This window comes from Ochotona princeps, chromosome 14 (genome assembly GCF_030435755.1).
Source record: "Ochotona princeps isolate mOchPri1 chromosome 14, mOchPri1.hap1, whole genome shotgun sequence".
In the NCBI taxonomy this organism is placed as follows: domain Eukaryota; kingdom Metazoa; phylum Chordata; class Mammalia; order Lagomorpha; family Ochotonidae; genus Ochotona; species Ochotona princeps.
Window position 1 is genome coordinate 13,508,204 of NC_080845.1, and position 24,787 is coordinate 13,532,990.

General features: G+C 45.2%; 1 protein-coding gene across 3 annotated transcripts in view; it reads left to right on the forward strand.

Annotated features, from left to right (window-relative positions):
- The first annotated feature begins 23,756 nt into the window (after positions 1-23,756).
- The window catches only part of ASTN2 (astrotactin 2), a 980,906-nt gene continuing 979,875 nt past the window's right edge, over positions 23,757-24,787 (forward strand). For 2 of the 3 annotated variants that reach the window (XM_058672825.1, XM_058672827.1), the window contains exon 1: positions 23,757-24,381. In XM_058672825.1, coding sequence (XP_058528808.1) covers positions 23,898-24,381 — 484 coding nt within the window. In that variant the 5' untranslated portion in view covers positions 23,757-23,897. The remainder of the gene's footprint in view (positions 24,382-24,787) is intronic. The other variant, XM_058672826.1, reaches the window with a different exon arrangement.

Consider the following 24,787-nt stretch of genomic DNA (forward strand, 5'->3'; position numbering starts at 1 on the left):
ATAAAAAGTGAGGTTTTAGTTGAGCAAGTTCTTTAAAAAGTTAAGCCCCTGAACAAAATGTGAGTTTTTATGGATCTGCACACACATACACTATTCATGACCATGAATACATAATGAGCACCGTGTTGAATATGCTAGAGCTGTTTTGTGCTTTGAATGCATCAACTGAGGATCCCAGCCTATAACAGCACATAATAGGTGTCCTCTGTGGGATGTAACCTAGATGACACCACACATAAAGCTGCACCTGTGCACTACAGATACAGTGGGGAAGAGATGGAAATTGGGCAGATCAACTTATGGATGCCAAGGTAAGAAGAACAGGGCCATGAAGTAGCAACCTCAAAACTTGTTGATCCACCAAGGCCCACCTGGAATACCACTTTACTCACATAGCTTCCCAGGGCTCCATTTTCTTCCTCAAAAAAATTTGCTACTTTTGAATCTTTGTTGCACTACATTGATATAACTCTGAACTTTATGTATCAATGCCAGCCCTCACAGAATTTGCTAGGTACCAAATAAATAGGATTTCTATCACTCCTGGAGCCCATAACCTCAGCCCTGAAATTCTCATGCTCACCTTGAGCCATTCCTCCAAAGAGATTCTATGCTACAGATGCTCCCCTGGCCTCCAACTTCATGTCACACCAATACAGAGTTAGTAAGCATATGCTACTTACCAGAATTATGTGAAATAGCAGGTGTCTCCACCTCTGTAGACAACCATCCCCACCCTTTACTTTCATGTTGATTAGCCTGTTACAGCTAATGCTAGTGTTCAAGCAGAGACATTCACAGCGAAATACCCAGAAATGATGACATCCATTATAAGACATCCAGCTGAGACGATATCAATCTGAACAAAATAGCATTGGGAAAGTCTAATGTTCTAAGTAGCAACTAAAGAAGATAAGAGAGAACTTGTTACATATAAAAAAACAGACAGTTAGTCTAGGCAAAGGGGAAATGGAAGCCAAATCCAACTTGTTTAACTCATCTCTGCATTTCTGGCTTCACATTGTATCTGGCACCTGTGTAGTGGCTGCAGCCTCAGCTCTCTTTGCCACCATGGCCTGTGAATCCCTCCCCGGTTTGTGGTTTGTTCTAAAACTGGGATCCCTATTTTCTTTTGAACTCCCAAGGGACTGATTTGCTTTGGCCTTGTGAAGGCACATCAGTCTCTCTCCATACATCTTTTGCATTGTGGCTTTCTTATTTCAGAACTTATCTTCTTCATCGTACGCTTTGTATTTCTTCCCACATACCTAGGACACTGCCTAGAAATATAGTTTTATTTCACATAACACACTTGTTGCTTTCTGATTTAAAATCCTTTTGTGGTTCAGCATTCAGCTGAAGACAAAACCCTCTTCTTAATCACAACTTAAAAGCTCCCATTCACCCAGCGGCCCCACTTTGCTGGCTCCTACCTTGAGTGCTCATCCACGCAATCCCCTCTTGTCCTGCCCAGCCTGGTCCATCTCCCCATGTCAGGTGTCAGTGTGTACTCCACTACCACAGAGAGCATTTACTGACAGTCACTTCTTCTGCATCATGGCCATTATTTATCTTTATTGGAGTTGCTTGTTGAAATGTTACCTTTCGCAGTGAGAGCATCTGAGTGTGGATATTATTGGCATTTGCACCAGATTATTTCTTATTGTGGGGATTGCTCTGTTTATGGTAAGATGCTTAGCATCCCTCCTGGCCTCTATCCATTAAAATTCCAGTCTCACTTTTCGTCCTGAGGGACGAAATGACCCATATTGGAGGGGCCCTTGGCTAGCCTATGCAGACGGCATGAACTGTGTCTTATTTACTGCTATATTTCCCACCTCACATGTGGGAGAAGGTTACTAGCCATGTGCTACACAAATAAACTGAACTTGCTAGTACAAACTCCCTGTTGAATAAATGTAAGCTAGGAAAGGGGCCAGCATTGTAATATAGCTGGTAAAGCCACTGGAAGCAGTGTCACCATCCTGTAAGTGCAGCTGCTCCACTTCTGATCCAGCTTCCTGCTAATGTGCCTGGAAAAGCAGCGGAAGATAAGAGACTTGGAAGAAGTTCCTGGATCAAATCAACCCAACTCTACCAGTTGTGGCCATTGTGCAGTGAACCACAGATGGATTTTCTCTCTCTTCTCTCTCACTTCAGCCTCCTCCTCAGCTCTGCCTTTAAAATAAATAAGTCATTTTTAAAAAGGAACAGAAGTAAATTGTGGTGCTGTAGATGTTCAGCACCCCCACTTTGTAATGGACTGGCAGAATCTGCCAAAACGGGATGATCTCTAGACACACGGAATCTGCCGACTACGTATCTGTTATATCTCTCATGAAAGGCAAAAGAAACTATTTCTCCACTCCCCTCTCCACACACATCTCTTTGGGATGCCTTGTCCACCAGTCTCTCTTCTGTGAAACAAAAATAAGATTCTAGTTTCCTGAGCCTCCTGCTTGAAAGGCGTTTAAGCTTTTAATGTGAATTCTGATTAATTAGCAAGGGCATAGGACTTACATGCATTTCAAGTTGCTTTTATCTTCAGGAGAAAAGATGCCTTTTGGCAGACACTGTATGTTCACTGTCTAGTTCAGCATTTCAAAGGGCAGGCTTTGATGGGCTGAATGGGTTACCACTTCTGTGCATGTGAAGGGCAATGACTAGTAATTAAGGGACAGACTCAGGACTTATGTCAACCTCAGGAAAAAAAAAAAGGGCAAATTTAATGATCAACTTCATTCACAACTGACTTGTGTCAGTGGAGAGCTCTGCCTGGTGTTGAAGGGCAGACACAAGAAGGGATGCATTGTGGGTAAAGTCACACCCACAGATCCGGCATTCCCTATGGGTCCCAGTTTGGGTCCTGGCTGCTCTGCTTTCCAAGCTCCCTGCGATTGTGCCTCAGAAAGCAGTGGAGGGTAGTCTAAGTGCTTGAGCCCCTGAATCTACCTGGGAGACACAGAAGATGCTCCTGGATGGTGGATTCAAACCAGCAAAATTCCAGCCACTACAGGCATTTAGGGAGTGAACTAGAGGATGAAAGACCTCTCTTTCTGTTTCTCTCCCTTTCTCTGTAACTCTACCTTTCACGTAAAATAAATCAATCTTAAAAATAAAAAACAAATGTAGGGCAGGGTTGTGCGGCATGATAATGGAGGCATCTTGTTGGCTTCTGACGAAAAATCTAACATTTGTTGAGCACCTGGTTTATGCTGTATCAGCTTTTCCCCATTTAGTATAATTTAATTTTGCAGAAAATAAGTCTGGAAGACCTTAATCTGTCCAAATTAAAACAAGTGAACCAGCCACATTTGGCAAATCTGACATCATTATTTTCTTTAGACCTATATTCCCCATGTATCTTCTCTTGTTCATCTAAGCCTATTAGAATGGAACAAAATCAGGGCTTATTTTACCTTTGTATCGAAATCATTCATTCATTCCATCACTTACTGATGAATCCTCATCCATTCAGGGTTCCTATAGCAACCTGTACTCACCGTGTTATAGCCATCATTACAGATTTCGAATAGTCTTTTACTCATCTTTCCCACCAGTGTGCAAACTTGGAAAACAGGAAGAACTCTATGGTCTCTAACCTTAGTGTTTCAGACAGAGATTTGAAGAAACGTTGGTTGAATTGAGACATTTACTGAGAATCTACTATGAGTAGATTTGTGAGTGGCCCTTATCATAGATAGCACCATGTTTCTGTCTTTTAGTAGCAATAATTCTCACTCTCATCTAGAAGGCCGTATCCCTAACCAAGTGACGAACATGTGTCTTTAGTTGCTTTTCAAGTAGGATGATTGTGTAACTATGTTTATCTGTGCGATTAACAAAGGTGTTGTCTTACACACTCATCATGTCTTATTTTATTCTGTTACTTAGATCATGCATGTGATGGCTGAACCACAGAAAGTCATTTTGGATCATGAAGACTTTAAGAATCAAAATTAAGCAAAAACATAATTTTAAGGAACTCCATAGTCACAGGCTTAATGCAAACCTAACCTGAATACATAAAATTTGCTCTCCTTATTTTGATAAAAATAAAATCATGAAAATGTTTTAAAATGTAAAAAAACAGACTGAAAGCCACCTTGCTCCCTGAAGACTAAGGAAGTATTAGAACATTTCTTTACTATTTATATAGCATCCTTAAAAATTTTATAAAAAATGATGGGCCCGGCACCAAGGCCTAGCAGCTTAATTCCTCACCTTGAGCGCACTAGGATCCCATATGGGAGCTGGTTCTAATCCCAGCAGCTGTACTTCCCATCCAGCTCCCTGCTTGTGGCCTGGGAAAGCAGTCAAGGATGGCCCAAAGCCTTGGGACCCTGCACCCGCATGGGAGATGTGGAGGAAGTTGCTGGCTCCTGGCTTCGGATAGGCGCAGTACCGGCCATTGCAGTCACTTGGGGAGTGAATCATCGGAAGGAAGATTTTCTCTCTGTCTCTGCTCCTCTCTTTATATCTGACTTTATAATAAAAAAAAATTCTAAAAAATGAAACTGAAATGTTTATCTTGGTGCATAAATATTGAAGTCCACTCATTTTTTTCTTAACATATATGTCCATAAACTTTTTGAAGACCCCTCATTCTCATAAATTTCAGGTTTTTTTTGCACTAAGCTATTCCATTACACTAAGTGTTCCATTTTGCATTATTTCATTTATATCATTCCATTTTGCACAAACTCTTTAAAAGTACCTTTGTACTTCTTTTATTTGGTGAAGAAATAGGTTTCTGTCTTGTTAAATTCACTGGCTCTGGTTCCTTGCTGTTTACAACCAAACTTAATTGAGATGATATGACTACTAAATGCACCCCACTATTCTAAGAATGATGAGAAATGCTGACACGTAAGGCTGTGCAGAACTGACTGCTTATAGGAGACTTTTGATACCGATGTATGTGATGATTGACACATTGTGTTTCAATCATATCATTTCTTTCTATTCTGCAAATGTAATAAGCATAGGAGAAGAAAAGATAAAATTATCAATGGGATATAAATCAGGAGCCACCGAGCACAACACAGTGGAGCAGGAGCAAGTTCGTGAGGATATGTCCTTCAATTTGGTGTTGAATTTTGACAAGAATTGGGATCTGCAGACGACGCATGAGGTTGGATATAAGTTGCAGGAACAAAAACTATGGGACAAGTTTGAGAGAAAGCCAGAGATTTTGCCACACGGTATCAAGTACAAATTATATTGCAATAACATTCATGAAGATAGGATGAATGTTGACAAGCCTATGACCAAGCAAGCACTTTCTAAGTGTTAGCTGTGACTGCCATGTCACCAAATCTGCAAGTGTTAGCTGAAACCACACAACCACAATCATTAAGTCCCCCATCACCCACATGGAACATCCAGATTGAGTTCTTGACTCTGAATTCTGGACTCTGATTGTGTGGACTCAATCCAGCTGCCACAGACATTTAGAACATAAACAAGCTCATTAGACACTTCTTCCTCATGTTCTCTCCCTGTTTCTCTCTCTCAAATAAATATTTAAAATTTTTAATCAGTAAAAATAAAATCATTTAAAAGATACCAAAATTCTGCTCAAAGTTTTGGGCCCAGTGACATCGAAGGTGTCATGTCTCAGGAAGTCCTAACGAGTCAGCATTTGCCATGCAGTTTAGATTTTCCTTCTGCCCCAGCAAAGCAGCCTACTGACAATCCAGCGACTTCCTCCTTCAGGGCACAGCAGCCCTCGGTCTTCCCCAAGGCCCTGCCTGGCTGCTGACTCAGGCAAACTTGATTGCTTTTCAGAGACCTGAGAAAGGGATCCCAGTGACTGACTCACAGCTTCTGGCTCTGTTCGTTCTCCTGGGATTTCCCATTCCCTACTGCCCTCTAATTTCTCCCACCTCCTTGGGGGTGGTGTCATGCTGGCATTCTGATTCTTAGCCATGTAATACAGGCCAGTGATTGCATCATGACCAGGTCAGGAAATGTGGGCCCTTTACTCCTTCTTGATGACAGTGGGAACCGAGCGCCTTCCCAAGATTTTGTGAGATAGTGAACTTTCGTGAGTACTAGCGACTGCAATGTATTCCCCTGGCATTAACTGCTGCTACCTTAAACCTCATTGTAACTGGCGACTGTACTTGGAGATAGGCAGGTCCTATGGGAGGTAACTAAGATCAAATGAAGACACAAGGGAAGGTGTCAATCAGACAGGATCAGATTGGTGGCTTTAGGAACAGAAGGAAAGAATCTCATTCTCTCCCAGACCCCACGGACTTTCTTCCTTCCTTCCATTCTTCTCTTCTTCCCTGTGTGCAAACACAGCGCAAATACCCAGGACAGAAAGTGGCCACCTGCAACAAACAGAGCTTTCACATGGCTGGTACTCTGATCTTGTATTTCCAGCACTTCAGAACCATCAGGCCTGTGGCATTTGCTGCAGCAGCCTAAGCAGGCTAATGCACAAAACATGCTTCCTGTGGATTATAATGACTGTTGATACACAGGTGTAGCTTCTGGGCTAGGGAGTGTGTTGGAACCCCTTCAGACAGTACATTGTATGCTCTATTGATGACTTTGCCATAACTTCTTACTACCCCATGCCAATTGATAAAATATGCATTGGCTTCCCCTTTCCAGTTTCCTGCTTTCCAAGCTCTAAGTCAAAGAAATAGTCCACCTGTGGCCATTTAGGAGCTTCAAAGAGTTATTTCAGCATCTCCATACTTCTTTTTATGTTACATTTTATTGATGTTTTAAACATGTTCCATTTACAGTGCCTATACAGGGACAACCAGAGAAACAAAAGCCATAGCTACAAAAAAAAAAAAAAAAAAAAAAAAAACTAGAATACAGACAATCTGAAGCCAAGGACCTGTCTTAATTCGGGTAAAAATAGAATAAGAGAAAGGAAGAAAAAAAGAAACCACAACAATAACACCCTATGTGCAATGTTGCTGTTTCGTCCAATTCTATTGCTTAGAAAGATAACATGGGGATGAATATTCATGGCGAGAAACGTGAGGCTGCGGCCTTGGATGCATAATTAGTATTGTTCTATCGAATTCCATCAGGGCTTTCTATTTGGGAGGCCCATTTGGGGCACTAATTTTGCTCCTTTCCTCCCTTGCCTTTTTCTGCCTTGTTTCCACCCCTCCCTAAACCCCTGTCCTTTTTCCAGCACAGAATCAGACTCTGTCATTTTTACGGCAATAAAAACCAAAAGCAAAGAGGAGAACTGACTTTGACATAGAAATAGCTAGCTGTGGCAATGGCAGTAATTACTTCAGGAAAGCTTGTGCGGAGGCTGTCAGGCCACACGGGCACTGGTCGTGGAGCCTCAGGTTCCTGCTGCAGGAGGTCCACATTCTGGTTCCGGCTTTGCTTCACCCACTTCAACCAGGAGCCCACATAGAAGAACTGATGTGCGAATGTTATGCCCAAGCTTCCTCCACCCTTCTGCAAATTTCTCTGGGATAAACTGGCACTGCTACGAGTTGTTAAGGAACTGTGCAAAGAAACTTGGCACAAGAATACATGATTATTTTCCGAACCACTTCTCTGCTACTGCATCACAAATTACCTCAAAATGCAGTGGCTTAAAACAATGAGAATTTGTAACTACAGCAGGTTGGCTGGAGGCTGACTGATCTGGGTTGGACTCATCAGTGGGTCTGCAAACCAGCTGAGCAGCTCAGGGATGGGCCTGGCTGTGGCAGCAGAGCTGAGCAGTGGCTTATCCATCTGTTAGGACTGGAAGGTTGGTCCAGGAAGGTACTCACCCTGGGGACTGCGGAAATATATGACAGTAAGTAGAAATACTCAAGACTCAGAAGGGACCCACAATGGCTTCATTCTGCTGGGCATAACGAATACCCATGGTAAAGCCATGGGTGTGATCTCACAAACAGGAAAACTGATTCTGCAAAGTCATGTGCAAAGCTTTCAGCTGTGAAAAGAGGTAGAAAATAGGGCCACCCAGTGGGCTACTGCATTCCATCTTCCCACTGACACAGGGAGCACCTTGCCTAGGCTGCTGTGTGGTGCAGGCAGAATCATGTCTTTCGTGCTCTAAGCACTTTTCTCTTCCTTTAAATCCATCTCCTACACATTGATCCCCAAGAGCCACATATTGAAACTTGTGTTATTACGTGCCAAACAACAGTTTCTTTCAATAATAATTGTCCAGAAAAAAAACTCATGGAATTATCCTGAAATGGCATCTAATAGTTATGATTATGATAAAAATGACATGATATTACTTTCATTATTACGTGTTTAGTCTCAACACGTGAGAGAATACGGCAGGTGGTTTTAGCCAGACACACTGTACTGAGACTATACGGGACTAAGTAGTCATCTCACCACAACCCATTCAGTTCCAGACAATCAAACTCCTCTTTAGCTTTCTCGTATGTATACGGGCAGTGCCTGTGGTTTCTAGCTCTTACAGTCACTAAAAGGGTTAGTTAACATGAATCTTTAACAGCATTTAGCATACTGCTTGGCATATTGTTGGTACTCAATAACCATACCATCATTATTTTTGCTGTTGTTGGCATATGCTAAATAGTGTACTAACTGCTGTATTTGGGTTATCACGTTTAAGTTTCATGTTGCTTAGGAAATAAATTCCTGTTCAGATTTGTCTATCTGACCCTACATATGTATTTCCCAAGGTTACTATTCTCATTAAGGAGTGTTTGTATATCAAAGCGATATTTATTAAAGGGGGTAATATGTCCCAATTTGTTTTTAAGGCTGAAAGATGCTGGTTTCGGAAATAGCCCTGTTTTTCTTTTGGAGTATCATCTTCCGAGCCCAGCAAAAGTTGCCTGTTCTCTCTAATAGTCCATCTGTCCTTGCCACCTGCTCTTGCAAAACAGGCAAACACACACACACACACACATACACTTCTTCAACAATATTAAAGCACACGCTGGCTGGATTTGCTCCCCAGTGGTTCATGTCTAAAGCTAGCGAAGCCAGATTAACATCTTGGCTGTGTCGATGTCTTCCACGGTTTAGATATTTCAACACTGTGCTCCCAATGTTTGGGAAAGTGGAAGGCTTTGACCACAAGCTACCTCAGCCACACCTTAGGAATTAACAGTGTGGTAGACAGGAGAGTGTGAAATGCTTAATAATCAGAGAGAACTTTCAGAAAACAGACACAGTAGTGTCCATTAAGGCTCAGGAAGAGCTCCTGATAAACACCGAGGTCACACTGTCAGTTCTGGACATTTGGAACCAGGGTGTTGATGTGCAGATGATAACATTTAGACCCAGCAATCCAAAAGTCATCCCATTATAGGGGAAAGATAGAGGTGCGAGTCAGCCATCAGAAAGTGGCCAACACTTAACCCCATAGATGTGATTTTACCCCTCAGACCAGATTCTACTAAGTCATGTTCTTCAAATAGATGCAAATGCCTCCCTTCTGTAGTTCTGGGATTTGCTCTGAACCTGAGATAATGGGAATCAGAAAAGAGAGATCTTTTTGCTCTTTTTTTTTTTAATCCATTATCACATCTCTGACTATTTTGGTGCCCTCACATGCAAGTCAAGGATAACAAGGGCTTGCACATAGACAGTGTCATGAATTGCCCATTCTGAATCACCAGGTAGCATCTAGCAATCAAGTTCAGCTTGTGTATCCCTGAATGCCCTTCCTCCTGCACCATTCCTGACAAAACAAGTTTGCGATAAATTCTTGTTGAAGTAATGAGCACACTGGTTTCCTCAGATACTGTACCACACTGTAGAGAACTTTATTCATTCATTTATTCATTTGTCCACTGTTTCAGGAAATAAACATTAGAATTCCGCCTTGGGAATTTGCATGAGTAAAGAAAAGACGAATCAGACAATCTCTATCTTCAGCAAATTCATCATAGGACTGGAATGAAGACTTTGTATCTGTCAGTTATTACCACAACAATGCTGTGTAATGAAACCATTCTGAAACTCAATGGCTTAAAAGTACAATTATTTAATCTCATTCAAACATCTTAAAGGGGACTTGGGCAATCTGCTAACTGAAACTTGCTTGGCTAGGGCTTTCTACAAACACAGGTGAGGTGCAAGCCTGCTGTACACATGTTGTTCTGGATGGAAGTCTTAGTTCTTGGCTTCTACTGCAGTCATTTGCGAAGTGAATCAACTGGAAGATACTTTTCTATTTTTCCTTCTATCTCTCTGTCTCTCTCTCTCTCTCCCTCCCTCCTTCCCTACCTTTCAAATAAATAAAAACATGTTTTTGTTTTTGTTTTCACTTTTGTGTTATTGGAAAGTCAGATATGCAGAGAGGAGGAGAGACAGAGAGGAAGATCTTCCGTCCAATGATTCACTCCCCAAGTGGCCGCAATGGCTGGAGCTGAGCCAATTCGAAGCCAGGAGCCAGGAGCTCTTCCAGGTCTCCCACATGGGTGCAGGGTCCCAGGGTTTTGGGCCATCCTCAACTGCTTTCCCAGGCCACAATCAAGGAGCTAGATGGAAAGCAGGACCACCAGGATTAGAACCGGCACCCATATGGGATTCTGGCGCCGTGCAAGGCAAGGACTTTAACCACTATGCTATTGCGCTGGGCCCAAAGCCATGTTTTTTAAATGTGGGCATTTGGGGCCTTGGAATGCATGTATTTGAACTGGACCTCCTCAGTTGTTGATGCCTGTGCAGTGGACAGCATGCCCAGATGACCGTGGGGGACTTGACAGCCAGCTCATCGAGGCCAGCAGAGGACGAATGATTGAGGGCTGAACAAATTGGACAACTCTCCTTGCCAAGCTTGAAAGCAAGAGATAGTCTAAGGTGGACTAGGTCAGTCGATGGACTTCGGAAAGATTTCCTCAACCTTGGAGTATCAAAATTAAGAGCATCTCAAAACTACCAAAACTGCCTCGACACTACCCTGGAACATGCTCCACCTCGGGAATCCTAGGGTGACATCAGGTGGCCGTCCTCCTTCCCAGTTACTGATCGGTTAAGCTGCTGGGGGTGGCCCTCTCCCCTCCTCCCAAAGATAGAGGAAGAAAAAAATAATTGTCTCATCCACTTTCCTCTCTACCTCGACCCTCCCGACTCTAATCAATTGTCCACAGAGGCACACATTCTTCTCAACTACGTAAACAACATCAAAAATAAAATAAATTAATTTTAAAAGCGGGCACCTGGCCTGGCAGGAATGATAATGTTCCCACACCCTGTCAGAACACTTGGGCTTGAGTCCAGCTCCTCTTCCAGTGGTGCCTTCTCATTGATGCATGCCCTGGGAGGCAGGCAGGCAGCAGGTAATGGGAACTGACTTCCTGCCACCCACACGGGCAATGCAGGTTGAGTTCCAGGCTTTGCCTTTGGCTTTGACCCAGCCTTGGCTTCTGAGGGTACGGATCTGAGGAGCAAACCAAGGGATGATCTCTCTCTCTCTCTCTCTCTCTCCTTTCCTCTATCCTTCAAAGATAAAGAAATAAATATGTATTTAAATATCAATGCAATAAATTACACAAGAAATAATGACGTGTAGAGGAAGAAACAGTATTGCATGTAAAAGATAGGAGAGTCAGAAGCAGCCCAGAAGAATGGTTTCTGCAGGTCTACCTTAATCACCACTCAGAACAGACTAGCCCTCTTGTAGGTAATCTGTGGTATGTACATAAAGCAGTGTGGAGGACATTTATTTTGATGAGGGAATATTTAGAGGAAAAAAACTAGAGCAAGCTTGTCTGGAGACTTAGATGTCATGATAACAGGTTACATAAGAATTACAGCAACAAAATTAATTAGAGAATAATAGGTAAGAATTAAAGCTATCAAGCATAAAAGGTGTATGGTACATTGGCAGGATACGCATCAGATAATGTATACGTTTCTAAGAATCTCCATAGATGTCAGGGAAAATGAACTGCCCGTAGATCGAGGGGATAAATACTAGACATTACAGTTCGCTCTGGTATTATCTTTTCCCAGTGAATCTTAGTGGGCATCTAATACTTTGGCTTAATGTTGCAACTGCAGTATATCTCTCTCCTCTGGTGCTTCCTCTTGTCTTCCCACCCTGTCAGCTTGAGTAGAAACCCCTCCTGTCTTCCAAGGGGAATGGATCTCTCTGGCTGCTGGCCATTTGTGCAAAAAGAACGGATTCTATTGTGACTCCAGAAGACCCTGTGTAAAACAGAGTAACATTCGGCCTGAGGCTGATCCTTTGCCTGCTAGCACCAGCATACGGGTCCAGGCTCGTGTCCCGGATGTTCAACTTCTGATCCAGCTTTCTGTTTATGGCACAGCAAAGCAGCAGAGGATGGCCAAGGTCCTTGGGCCCCCAGGGAGATGGGGAACAAGTTCCTTGACACCAGCTTTGGATTAGCTCATCTCTGGTCATTGTTCCCTTTGGGGGAGTGAATTATCAGGTAAAAGATTACACTCTGTCTTTGCTTCTTTGGTACATCTTTCAAATAAAAATTTAAAAAGTCTTAAAACAAACAAGTAAACAAAAATGCCAACAGCCTTCCTTGTCCCCTGACATACCTTCAGTTCAAAATGCCACTAACTCTCACAAGCACAAAGGTACATGTAGATTGTCACAGCCATTGTCATGAAGTTTTTAGGTAAATTCAACAAATGCATGCACTTACCGGTTTAATCAACAGAAAATTATTTAGTGATCCAATGAGTTGGGAGGTTTATTAAGTTAGGTAAAATCTCTTTACTGTTCAAGCCTACATTTACGTAAAGGAAGTATATCCATTCACGAGGCAGTAGCAATTTTTATTTCACTATTACTTTTGACCAAGATCATCAAGTATGTTGATAATAGGAAACATTCACTGACTTTATGTACATTGCTATTATTGTTGTTATTATTTTAAAAGTTTTACTTGTTTAGGCAAAGTTATCAAGAAAGAAAAAGAGAGAGACAGATTCAGAGGGGCAGAGATAACTTCTATGTGTTGGCTTACTCCTCAAATAGCTGCAATGGCCAGAGCTGGGAGCTGCAATGGTCCAAAGCCAGGAGCCAGAAGCGTCTTCTCGGTCTCCCACATGGATACAGGGTCCAGAGCCTTTGAGGCATTCGCCGCTGCCTTCTCAGGCATATTAGCAGGGAACGGGATTGGAAGAGGTGTAGCTAAGGCTTAAACCAGTGTCCATATTAGGTGCTGGTGCTGTAGATGAAGGCTGTAAGCACTGTGCCATGGTGCCAGTTCGTGATTACGTATTTAGTTATAACTATTATAAGCTGTGCATCAAATGTGATGGTGTTCAGTCAACTAAGCTCATTTAATCCTCATCTAATCTTATCAGGGAGACACTTTTTAGTCATTTCTAGATCAAGGATATAGCTTAGAAATACTAAATCACTTTCCCAGGGTCACATACCAAGTGTCAGAGTCAGAATTTTAACTTAGAGCATCAGTACGATACAAGAAGCTGTGAGCTCTTCCTCACCTTCGCTTCCTCTCACCGTGAAAAGAAGCAGATTCAGTTAAAAGTTTCGTTGTTATTTTCTTTTTTTTTTAACTTTTAACACGCAGGCAGATACAATAGGAGGCAGCTAAAGGGGCAATCATTCCTTAAAAGGAGGAGAATAACAGATGCCTTAGCTATTTCAAGAATTTTCATGGTACTTGCTCAGCTGGATTTTTCAGAATGCAAAATCTGAATCAATAAGCACTAGATTCAACAAGGAAGATATAATTACATATATTTTATGGATCAGACTCCATAAGGCAGGGCCTGGCATAATGTTTCAGTGTCTAAATCCTTGCCTTGCAGCCACTTGGATCTCATTGGGGTGGTAGTTCATGTCTCAGCTGCTCCACTTCCCATCGAGCTGCCTGCTTGTGGCCTGAGAAAACCTTAGAGGATGGCTCAAAGCTTTAGGACCTTGTACCTGCATGGGAGACCTGGAGGAAGTTCCTGTATCCTGGTTTCTGACTCCTGGCTTTGGATCAGCTCATCTCTTGCAGTCACTTGGGGAGTGAACCAGTGGACAGAAGATCTTTCTCTCTGTCTTTCCTTCTCTCTGTAAATTTGCCTTTTTCAATAAAAATAAACAATTTTTAAAAATCCACAAGGCTGATCAGTTTTCAGTCTAACCATGAGTTCTCACTCTTGGAGTGAGCAGGCAATAACATCTCATTGCATTGGGCCCGGCACCATGGCCTAGCGGCTGAAGCCCTCACCTTGAACGCACCAGGATCCCATATGGGTGCTGGTTCTAATCCCAGCAGCTGCACTTCCCATCCAGCTCCCTGCTTGTGGCCTGGGAAAGCAGTCGAGGATGGCCCAAAGCCTTGGGACCTTGCACCCACGTGGGAGATGTGAAGGAAGTTGCTGGCTCCTGGGTTTGGACCGGTGCAGCACCGGCCATTGCAGTCACTTAGGAAGTGAATCATTGGATGGAAGATCTTTCTCTCTGTCTCTTCTCCTCTCTGTATATCTGACTTTGTAAGAAAAATAAAATAAGTCTTAAATCATCCCACAGCACAGGGATGAAGCGGTCAAGCCTGCATCCTGGAAAGGTCTGTGCCTGGCCATCGGTGACAGGTAGCACCATTCCCTACCTAAAAGCAAAAAGCATTTATTTATATATATATATATAATTATTTATATCATATATATATATATATATGATGAGACAATGCCCTTACTTAAAATGTCTTGTAATGTGCACTTACATTAGAATTTAATCCAAACTCTTGACTCTGTCCTAGGTAAGCCTGAATCATTTAAGCCAAACTATCTCATTGTTTCTTTATCTTGCTTGTCCACTTTGTAGCCACAAGGGGTACTTTAAAAAGTTTGTAAACAAAAGGAATTAAAAGACCTTGTTTTGGTGCATTTTAAAAATTATCTACACTTACAGTGTGTTTTATTTTTCCTTCCTTTCTTTTCCTTTTCTTTCTTCTCTCTCTCTCTCTCTGTCTCGGGGGTAGTATGTATTATCCACAGAGTTTCATAAGACCTTAAATTTAGCTCCTAAATTTTACCACTTTTCTCTCTCTCTGGGCCTTCAACACTTGCAAAATCTTTTGCCTGAAGTTCCTATCTGATGCCCTTTGCCATAAACAGCTCTTACGTATGCTCCTTTGTGTCAACGAATTGTTACATTTTCAGAGCTCAATGGTCCGGCTCTCAAATACAATTAACAACACTCTGATTATAACATGTCACACAGTCATATTCTGCCTTAGTATAGCCCATTTAAGCATCGTCAGTTGTATGTTTAGTTGGGATTACTTACACTTCTCTGTCTCTTGGTTAGATAGGAAGCTCCATGAATTCAGGGATCACTTTCATTCCTGTTCACCCATGTTTTATCTTCATGTCTGGAAAATAGCATTTATAACATTCCATGAAATAGAACTGCTGGCAGGGGCTGCTGTATGTAGAAAAAGCAAGGAGGTAGGTGTGCTTGAATTTAGATACTTATTCATTTATTTAAACCTTTTCCCTGTGAAGCCCATAGCCTCAGCAAACAAACAAATGAAAAAAAGAGACTAAGTCCTGGACAAGGGGACTTCTCATAGCTTCACACAGAGTTCACAGAAAACATCTCAGACTGAGACGGAGTGAGGCAGAACCTCCAGGAGACAGAGGGACCCTGCAGCACGCCAGCCCTGCTGAGTCTGCGGATTATCACACAATAGTCATCAAATACAGCTAAGTAAGTGGGTCAGCAGTGGGAGTGGCCTCTGCCTCCCTAAGCAGGTATGGGCCTGGAAGCTAGAATTAGAAGAAGCTTCTTGAGATAGTGGAAAAAACAGTGAAAAGGATTTCTCAAGTTGGGAGCCAAGGCAATGAGTCTCCTGGTGTAGTAACAAGTGCAGAGGACTTGGAATCAGACAGTACTGGTTTTTCACCCAGACCCTTAACCAAACTCGCATTTGCTCTTGAGTAGACTAGAGAAAGAGAGAGAGAAAATGGCTCCCCCTCAATAGATGAAGAAGTGCTGCTTAAAGTGCAGTAACTGTGTAAGGCGTCAAAGTTAGCAAGCGGAAGAGCTGGGATTTGGTCTCTAATTTGCCTGACTCTTACTATGGCTAAATTATTTAAAGCAAAAATGAAAACAACATGCATGCTCTGGTATACATCAATAAAGTTTAAATATCTAGGCTGTTACAAAATTTCTCATGTCTTCCCTCTTTGCTGAAGCTCACACATTTATTAAATGGCAGAGATGAAATTCAAAACCAGTGTTGTCATCTGCAATAAATGGTACCTTTAATACTCATTCATTCATTCGTTCAGGTATGACTATTGATGGCCCAAGACGTATAAGGCTGGCAGGGAATAAGAATGATAGGAGTCTAGCTTCCCTGGAAACTTCAAGGAAGACACATATTAAATAACATTCCTGCAAAGAGGTTGACATCCTCCCTGTTACAAAAATCTGCAATTCCCAGCACCATGCCGAATCCACAAAAGTTGGAGTGACTTTATGCAATGTGAACTGCTTACCATACTACAGGTCTGCACATTTCTGTATGTATTCTTAATGCTTCATGTATAAAACAGAAATTAAAAATTCCCCAAATTCCTGACTTAGAATTATACATGAAATAATATGGTCTGTGCTCACCACATGGTAGGCATCGAGTAGATGTGGAAACAGTGACTCCATTCTGACATTTTCTCTGCCAATTCAAAATGTAATAATAAAAATAATGGTCTGCAGGAAAGAAAACAACCTAGTCCTGCATCGCAGAGACTAAAGCTTCCACTTTTTCTCAAAATATACGTTCAAACACGCCAGGTTAACAGTTCAGCTTGAGTAAACACAAAGAGATAGTACAAGCATCTCTTCCCCCTAGAGAAGACGGGCCCAGAGAGAAAAGATTCCAGGAAAGAGTAGTTAGTGGGAGCCTGAAAGAGGATGCAGGACCGTATCAGTTCAGAGATTTCTAAGGTGAGGGCTTAAGGAAATGCCAACCATTAATACACGTTAATGATGAAAGGTGACAGGCACGACGAAGAAGGAAGACACAGAGATTAGCTAGAAGTATGAATGATGGGGATGAATTAAAGATGAGTGGACTTGAACAAGAAAATGTGGAAGGATGAATGGGAAAAGAGAGACTTTCAAGGAGTATTGTGAGGATTTTGACTGTAAGAAGGATATGAAATGACTGCAGTAAATCACAGAACAAGAAGGAGTTGATTTAGAGTGCTGGGACAGGGTAAGTGGGAGGTAGCGAAAGCCAGGAGCTGGAAGGAAAGAGATAATAAATTTGAGAATTGTTAAGGGAAGGCATCAGAGCAGTACTGTGTTGAAGTAGGAATCAGTCAAATGCAGGTAGGAAAGAAGAACGACACGGTGATTAAAATGTTCTTGCATTTTACACAAAAGAGAAGTTGGAGACAACGGTAAACGTGTGCTCCAAATAAGACAGAGTGGAAATGTTCTGAACAAGTAAATGAGAAATGGAGAGATGAAAATAAAGACACCAAGGTCAAAGGGAAACAAACTACTGACAATTGCCAGAAAGCACTGGGCACTTTCACTTACGCAGACTGAAGCAGTCACCTTGCCCATTACCCCCAGCTAGAGGTAAAGGACCAAAGGCAAGAGACGGAGTTATCAGGCAACTAGCAAGTGTTGGGGTGAAGATTCTGACTCTCCATCACCAGGAGGGGTCCGTGAGTCAAAAAAACAGACAACAATGATAGATTCTGGAGAGTGCTTCAAGAAGGTCAGAGAAAATTGAATTAAACAGTGTTAATTTTTCCATGGGGCATACCTTCGATTCCAGCATTCTATATGATCCAGCCCCCTGCTATATGCACAGAAAACAGCTAAAGATGACCCAAATGGTTGGACCTTTTCACCCATACAGGACACCCAAGTGATGCTCACTTGGAGTTTCAGGCTGCTTGGTACTATGGCTATTTGAGAAGTCAACCAGGACATGGAAGATGATCTCTCTCTCCCTCTCCTTGTCCTCTTCATTGTAATTCTGTCTTTCAATTGCATAAATGCAGAAAAACGTCTTTCTCATAAAATGTCAGAAATGAATATATGAAAAACCGGTGCAGGATTTCAAAATTGTTTCTTGCACCAGAAAAGCCTATGATTTTGCTTCTGTTTTTCCAGAGTTTTCAAGTACCTTTGCATTTATGGTAATCTATTTAGATCCAGGGACAATCAGTGGGAACACTCTGGGGGTGTTGTGCAGTGAGTTAAGCGCAGGACACCTGCAGAGTATGTGGTTTCAGCTCTGACTGCGCACTGCTTCACACCCAGCTCCTCGCTAAAGTAACTGGAAGGCAGTGGATGACGGCCCCAGCAACCAGGTTCCAGCCATCCCTGGTGGAGTCTTGGGTGCAGTTCTTCTTCCCCAACTTTGGCCTTGCCTAGCCAGTTGTTGGGGAAAGGAGAAGAAAAGTAGATGGAAAAATTCTCTCTCTCTCTCTCTCTCTCTCTCTCTCTCTCTCTCTCTCTCTCTCTCTCTCTCCTTCTCTCTCCCTCTCCCTCCCTCCCTCCATCCATCCATCCCTTTCTTCCTTTTTTACCCTCATAGTAACTTTGCCTTTCAAATAAATAACCTTTACAAAGAAAAGCTGCCAGTCACTCTTAATCTTGTCATTGACCCTAACCAGCTGACTGAAGCTGGGCCCTTAGGTCAAGACACTGAGGGCTTGGTAGGCAAACGCCAAACAGGTGTGTGGGAGAGAAGGTGAGGGATGCTGAGAGAAGGGAAGGGAGCAGGATATGCTGAGTGATGAATGGAGTTAACCTGCCGCAGAGAGCAAAGCAGGATTAAAAGGACTACGTGAGTTACAGAGAAGGCAATGATTGAAACCAGAGAAAACAAATGGAGGAGATTTGTGGGTACAAAGAGGATTGATGGCGACTGAGCTTAGATAGAGTGCAGATAGAACAGCTGATAGCAAGCTCTCCCAGAATTGGAGTTTATTTGTGCTCTAGAGATCATCTTGGGGTTTAAGGAAGAAGATTTTAAAAAAAATATATTTGAATCATGGAAAGCTGGGAAGTGAGGAGGGAAAGAAAGAATGAATGCACAGGCTGAGCGGGAGAGAGGAGAGAGGTTTTGTTAAAAAACCAGAAGTTCCGTTTCATCCTCTATCCATGTGCCCAGGGTCAGTCTCAGACTGAAGGTGCGATGAATGTAGGATCATTCATTGGACAGGGTGACACAGAAAGAGACAGACAGATTGAGACAGTCGTTTATCTACTAGTTGCTTGGCCAAATGTTCTCAACAGCTAGGGTTGGGCCAGGATGAAACTAGGAGTCAGCAGTGCCCTCTAGGTCTCCGGTGTGGGTGACAGGATCCCATATATTTGAGCCACTATTTGTTGCCTCCCAAGGATACATGTTAGCAGGAAGTTAGATGGGAAGTGGAAGCAAGACTTGATCTCAGGCACTTTGATAATGGTATGCAAGCATTCCAAAGGAAGCTTAAACCTCTGTGTCTTAACACCCATCCTAAATTACTTTTAACATCTATAGCCTAAATTCCCTAATGGACTAGATTGTTTGTACACAGCAATAACCGAGGCATACTTGATCTTTTCTATTGAATGAATCAGTCTATTTGAAAAAAAAAAAGCGTGAAGAAAATGCTATAATACATTTTAAATTATGAAATGTAGAATGAGTACAGTTTTCAAACTAGAAGAGATATGAAGGAAGTTAGTGGGGTTGGGAGGGGCATGGGCTGGTTGAATAGCATAGAGAAAGTGCCTAATAGTTAGACCCAGAGATTACTGAAAGAATACAAGGCAACGCCTGGAAGAAAATCTGTGCAGCAGAAAGCAGAGGCTTTGTGAAGGTGCTGGAGCAACCTGAGCTCCAGGCATTCCAGGAAGAGAAACTGCATGGATAGGGCCAGAGCTGCATGGGGGTGGGGATCAGATGGCTTAAGGCCTGAGGGAAAAACAGCAGCAAGACACCTTGAGACGACTGCATTTACTGGTAACATTAATGAGAACCTCATATGGGCTAGACACTTTCATACGCATGGCCTCATTTAATTCCCATAATGATGCCCTAGAAGAGGGTACTGCTTTTCCCATTCCGCAAATAAGAAAAACAAAAGGCCTGGTAAGGGCTGCTAAGTGACTTGACCCAGCAGGTGAACAGCAAACATGATGACTAAAGCAAGCCTTCCTGGCCTCCGCTTCTCTGACTGCACCCTCAGCTGCCTCGGTCAGGTGGTCAGGATTTTGTCAAGCAATAGAGAATGTGGAATGGCAGGGGGTGGGGAGTGGGAGAGGGTGGGAACAAAGACTACAAATCTACCTGGGAATAGGGAATATGAAATATGGAAGAGGAGGAGGCATTACTGGGAGAATTGGAAAAGAGAATGAAAAGGAACTTCCTGTCACTGGAGTCAGAGATGTGGGTTCAGATCTCAGAGGAGAAACATCCTCATTGACCATACAATGTAACTGAGTGAAGACAGGAAAGGGAGAGGTGCTACAGAGGGTAGGCAGGATGGCCACAGGCCACAAGGACAGTGTGGGTAGTGAACTTGCAGCTTAGTGGCTAAGGGGGAGGAAGTGCTGGTGCAGGGAGAAGGGCCAGTGTGGCAGTCAGAACAGGGATTTAGGAGTCAGACAGGCTTGTGTTCCACCAGGGGAGAACTTCATCCTTAATTAAGGAGCCTCTTGTTTCCACATCCATCAGATGGGGACAAGAAGCCTTACTCACTGGGTTGGTAAGCTAACACATCAAGCCAGTCACTGTAATTTACTGAGCACTCACTACTCTGTGTAAAGCGCCTCCTATGATTAGTCCTGAAACCGTCCCCTTTTATTTCTGCAGCCATAGGGCAGGAACTGTCATTTACTATACCGAGTTGTGAAGTCGTGGAGCAGGGTACCACTCCAGACTTGACAGCCTAGCAAGTACAGCTGGTTCCCAGGCTTGCCCTCTTCTGTCCTGTATCTCTATCACTCACACAGAACGTCCCATGATTCCCTTCATAACTGCTGTCCTCACTGTTCTGGTTCCACAGTCTGTGTTCTCAGTCAGGTGTCTCAGTTGCAAGCAACAGAAACCAATTCTGAAATACAAATCAGAATTCCCTAGAGCCCGATTGCCCAAAATCCCAAGAAAGAAATGGGATTCGTGTTTGGAGTTTACAAAGTCATGAAGACCACTTCAAATCACAGCACAGGACTAGCTGGGGGTGGGGGTGGATATTGTCGTAGCTGCAAGCAACTGTGATAAGGAAATGCACGTGTTGATACCAATGGCACTAATCTACAAGCAGGGCTTTTAGTATGATTTCCACAAGCAATGAAACCGAGACACAACTGCCTCAACTACTGTTACTTTGGCACCAAACAGACTCTGCAGAATTCCAGCTTTCTCCTCAACATCCACAATACTTTCATCTGATTAGAGGAGTCTGGGTCAAGGGCTGACGCCCTGGCTTCCCTGGAGGATGAAAAACAATCTGGAAATTTCGGCTTCTTCTTTGGAAGTGGGCTGCTCCCTCTCCTACAATCACAAGGTGCTTTGTTCTCTGAGGAACAGCCCACTTCCAAATGCCAGCTTTAGCTTCAAAGACTCACCTTATGACGCTAGTCCACTATGGCTAGATTCACATGCCACCAACTCCAGGAAGCTCTCTTGGGATTCGTTTGTGCTCACACAGGCAGCACAAGCCTGTTTACCTACCTGGTACCTGAAGTATTCTGTGCCCATTTCTTCCCTGCACCCCACAACACCCCCAGCAGGTCCTCACCATTACAAGGTGTCTAAGGGCAGGAAATGTGTTTAACTACTTTGGCATCTCCACCTGGTGCCTGGTGGGACCACAGATAATGGACGGTGAATGTATGGAAACACCGGTCTCAAGTTTTTGTGTCAAAGCTCCATGAAGGACTTGCGTAGACTGTGCCTTTCGTAAGGAAGCCCTTTTTTCCCCTGGTGTGCACTTCTCCAAATGGACTATGTCAGCATATTTGAAGAAAGGAGCATAGAGCATCAGAAAGCCCTGTTGCTGAGGTTAGTGGCGGATTGTAAGGGCACAAAGACGGAGGGAGGTGGGCTGACAGATAGTGGAGGACTAAATGACCAAACACCGGCATCAGTGACCGTCCCTACCTTATGTGCATAGACCAGTCCACGGATACAGGCCAAGTACACCTGAGGATTCTCAGAGTAGAAGCGGGTCCAGCTGCACTCCTGCAGGGTTGCTTTTCACAGTAGCTTGGATGGGCGGGTTTTTCTAAGGTCCCTTAGGATAGAGAAATTGAATGGAAACAGTCAAAGCTTTGAGGTCAGGAGTTCAAATCTCAGCCACTGAGCTCATTAGCTGTGTGACCTTGGAAAGCCCCTTCACCTTCCTGACCTCTGGTCAGTTTCCTCGTGTGGGCAACAGAGCTGTAACACCAATCTCCTTGGACTAGGTTATGTCTGAGAGAAAACGGGTAAACTTGCATTATGCATGGAGAATAGTTAGCAAAAATTATTAAACCTGACATCACACAGTCAATTATGTGTTATCTTATGTCCATTCCTGCCTTTATCCAAACTCATACAAACGCAAATATAATGTGATGGGAAAGGGAAAAGGACGGTGGGGGTAGGGCAGAGGTAGGGAGGGAAAGAGTGGCTAATGCACACGGCACAAAAGGCGCAGACTGGCAAGCTCTACCGAGATGAGAAATGGCTCGCAAATTATAGGAGGGAAGCATTTATAAGATTAAAGTCAAGATGAGGAAAAAGGAAATGAAGGGAGAGATGAAAGAGAACACAGAGACGCCAGACTATGAAAAATAGGAGAGAGGAAGAAGGACAGCGCATGGAAACCGGGTCCTTGCCAGGGCCCAGTCACGGCAGTCTCAGGGACAAGCCCAGGACTAAAGGGTACTATGTATGATAACCCAGGAAAAGGACTCTTAGCGGGGAAGCCCGGGGGAGCAGATTGCTCCTCTGGTCACCGGACAGAGGTCTAGCAGCCCTAGAGGGCCAGGCTGCCTGGAACACACCTAGTAGTAGGTCTCCATGTCGCACCCTTTTCAGGAATTTCACACAGACCTAAGCAGCAGCCAAGCTGAGCTGCTCCAAGCTGGCAGCAGCAATCAAAAACACAGGCGCGTGGGAGTGGGCTGGCTTGTAGGGCAGCAGCTAGAAGGCCAAGGTAGCTCTGCCCAAGACGCCACGGGGAGAGGGAGAGGTTGTAGAGAGCTAACATTGACTCCCCTCTACCCACAGTGCCACCAATGAGACCTGGGTGGGAGGTCGGGAGGAGCCGCAGAGAATGGGGAACAAATGCAGGAGTTGTGGGCAGAGAAGGGGATTGTGAGGCCGCGGGGAGTTCTTACAGGGGCGAGCAAATGGTTCCTAACTGAAGACGCGACTTGGTCTTGGTCCTGAGGAGACAAAGTTAAGTCTTGGCCATCCAGGGAGTTACCGACCCCCAAGAAGGAGGGGTCATGGGCAAGGATGGGCCAAGGCGCGCCCGCAGGTGCAGCCTAGGGTTTAAGCCCAGAGTAGGGTTAAGCTAGCACAGCCGCTTTCAACTGGGGGCGATGAGGGGAGGGATAAAGAGGGGGGCGGGGGTCAATGAGTGCGAGGAATTTGGGGAGGGTGTCGTGAGGACGGTGTCGGGGGATCCTGGGAAAGGGGAGGGCGCGACTGGGACTTGGACGAGGCCGGGCGGAGCCTCGGAACCGCTGGGGTCTGCGGGGGTGAGCCGGAGGAGGGGGCGGGCGGCGGGGCCCGGGGAGGCGGCCCGGGGGGGCGGTCCGGGGCTGAGCGGGAGGCGGAGCCCGGAGCTGGGGGCTGCTGGCGAGCGGCTCTGGCGGCTCCTTAGCTCGGGCGTCCGGCTAGGCTTGGGCGTCCGCCGTCTCCGCGGCAGCCTCCTCTTCCTCGTTCTTCGCCGCCGCCACCACCACCACCACCTCCGCCGTCCGCAGCACCGCAGCCCCTCCCGCCATGGCCGCCGCCGCCGGCGCCCGGCGCAGCCCCGGCTCGGGTCTGGGGCTCCGGGGGTGGCCGAGGCTCGGCTTCCACCCGGGGCCGCCACCGCCGCCGCCGCCGCTGCTGCTGTTCCTACTCCTGCTGCCGCCGCCGCCGCTGCTGGTCGGCGCCACCGCCGCCGCCGCCGCCTCACGGGAGTCCGACAGCCCGTGCCGGCTCAAGACCGTCACGGTGTCCACGCTGCCCGCCCTGCGGGAGAGCGACATCGGCTGGAGCGGTGCCCGCGCTGGGGCTGGGGCCGGGACCGGGCCGGGGACCGGGGCCGGAGCCGGAGCCGCCGCCGCCTCCTCGGCTGCTGCAGCCGCGTCCCCCGGCTCCGCTGGCTCTGCCGGCACCACCGCGGAGTCGCGCCTCCTGCTCTTTGTGCGGAACGAGCTGCCCGGGCGCATAGCGGTGCAGGACGACCTGGACAACACGGAGCTGCCCTTTTTCACCCTGGGTAAGGTTGGGCGCCGGCACGCGCGGGGGTCCCAAGAAATGTTGAGCTGCTGAGTGGGGCCGGACTGGTGGGGGCGCCCTGGGGATCCCCGCCTCGAACTGCCCCGAGTGGGGTTAGCGGAGGGCAGCTGCGGGGCCCCGAGGGCACACAGGTGGTTGGTGTAGAGTGCGGGGTAGGAGGTCCCGGAGCGCGCCCCGGGCGCCCGGAGGCGTGCCGCCGCTCCCGCCGCGCTGACCCGACCCTCTGCCTCTCCGTGTTGACAGTGTGCTCTGCCCGGAGCACTGCGGACGCCGGAGACCCCAAGTCACCGGGGTACGCTCCTGCTGGAGCCGGGGACAGAGGGCGTGCGGAGCCAGTTCTCCACCGGGTCGCCGGCCGCCCCCGGTTACCGCCCCCTTGCTTTTGC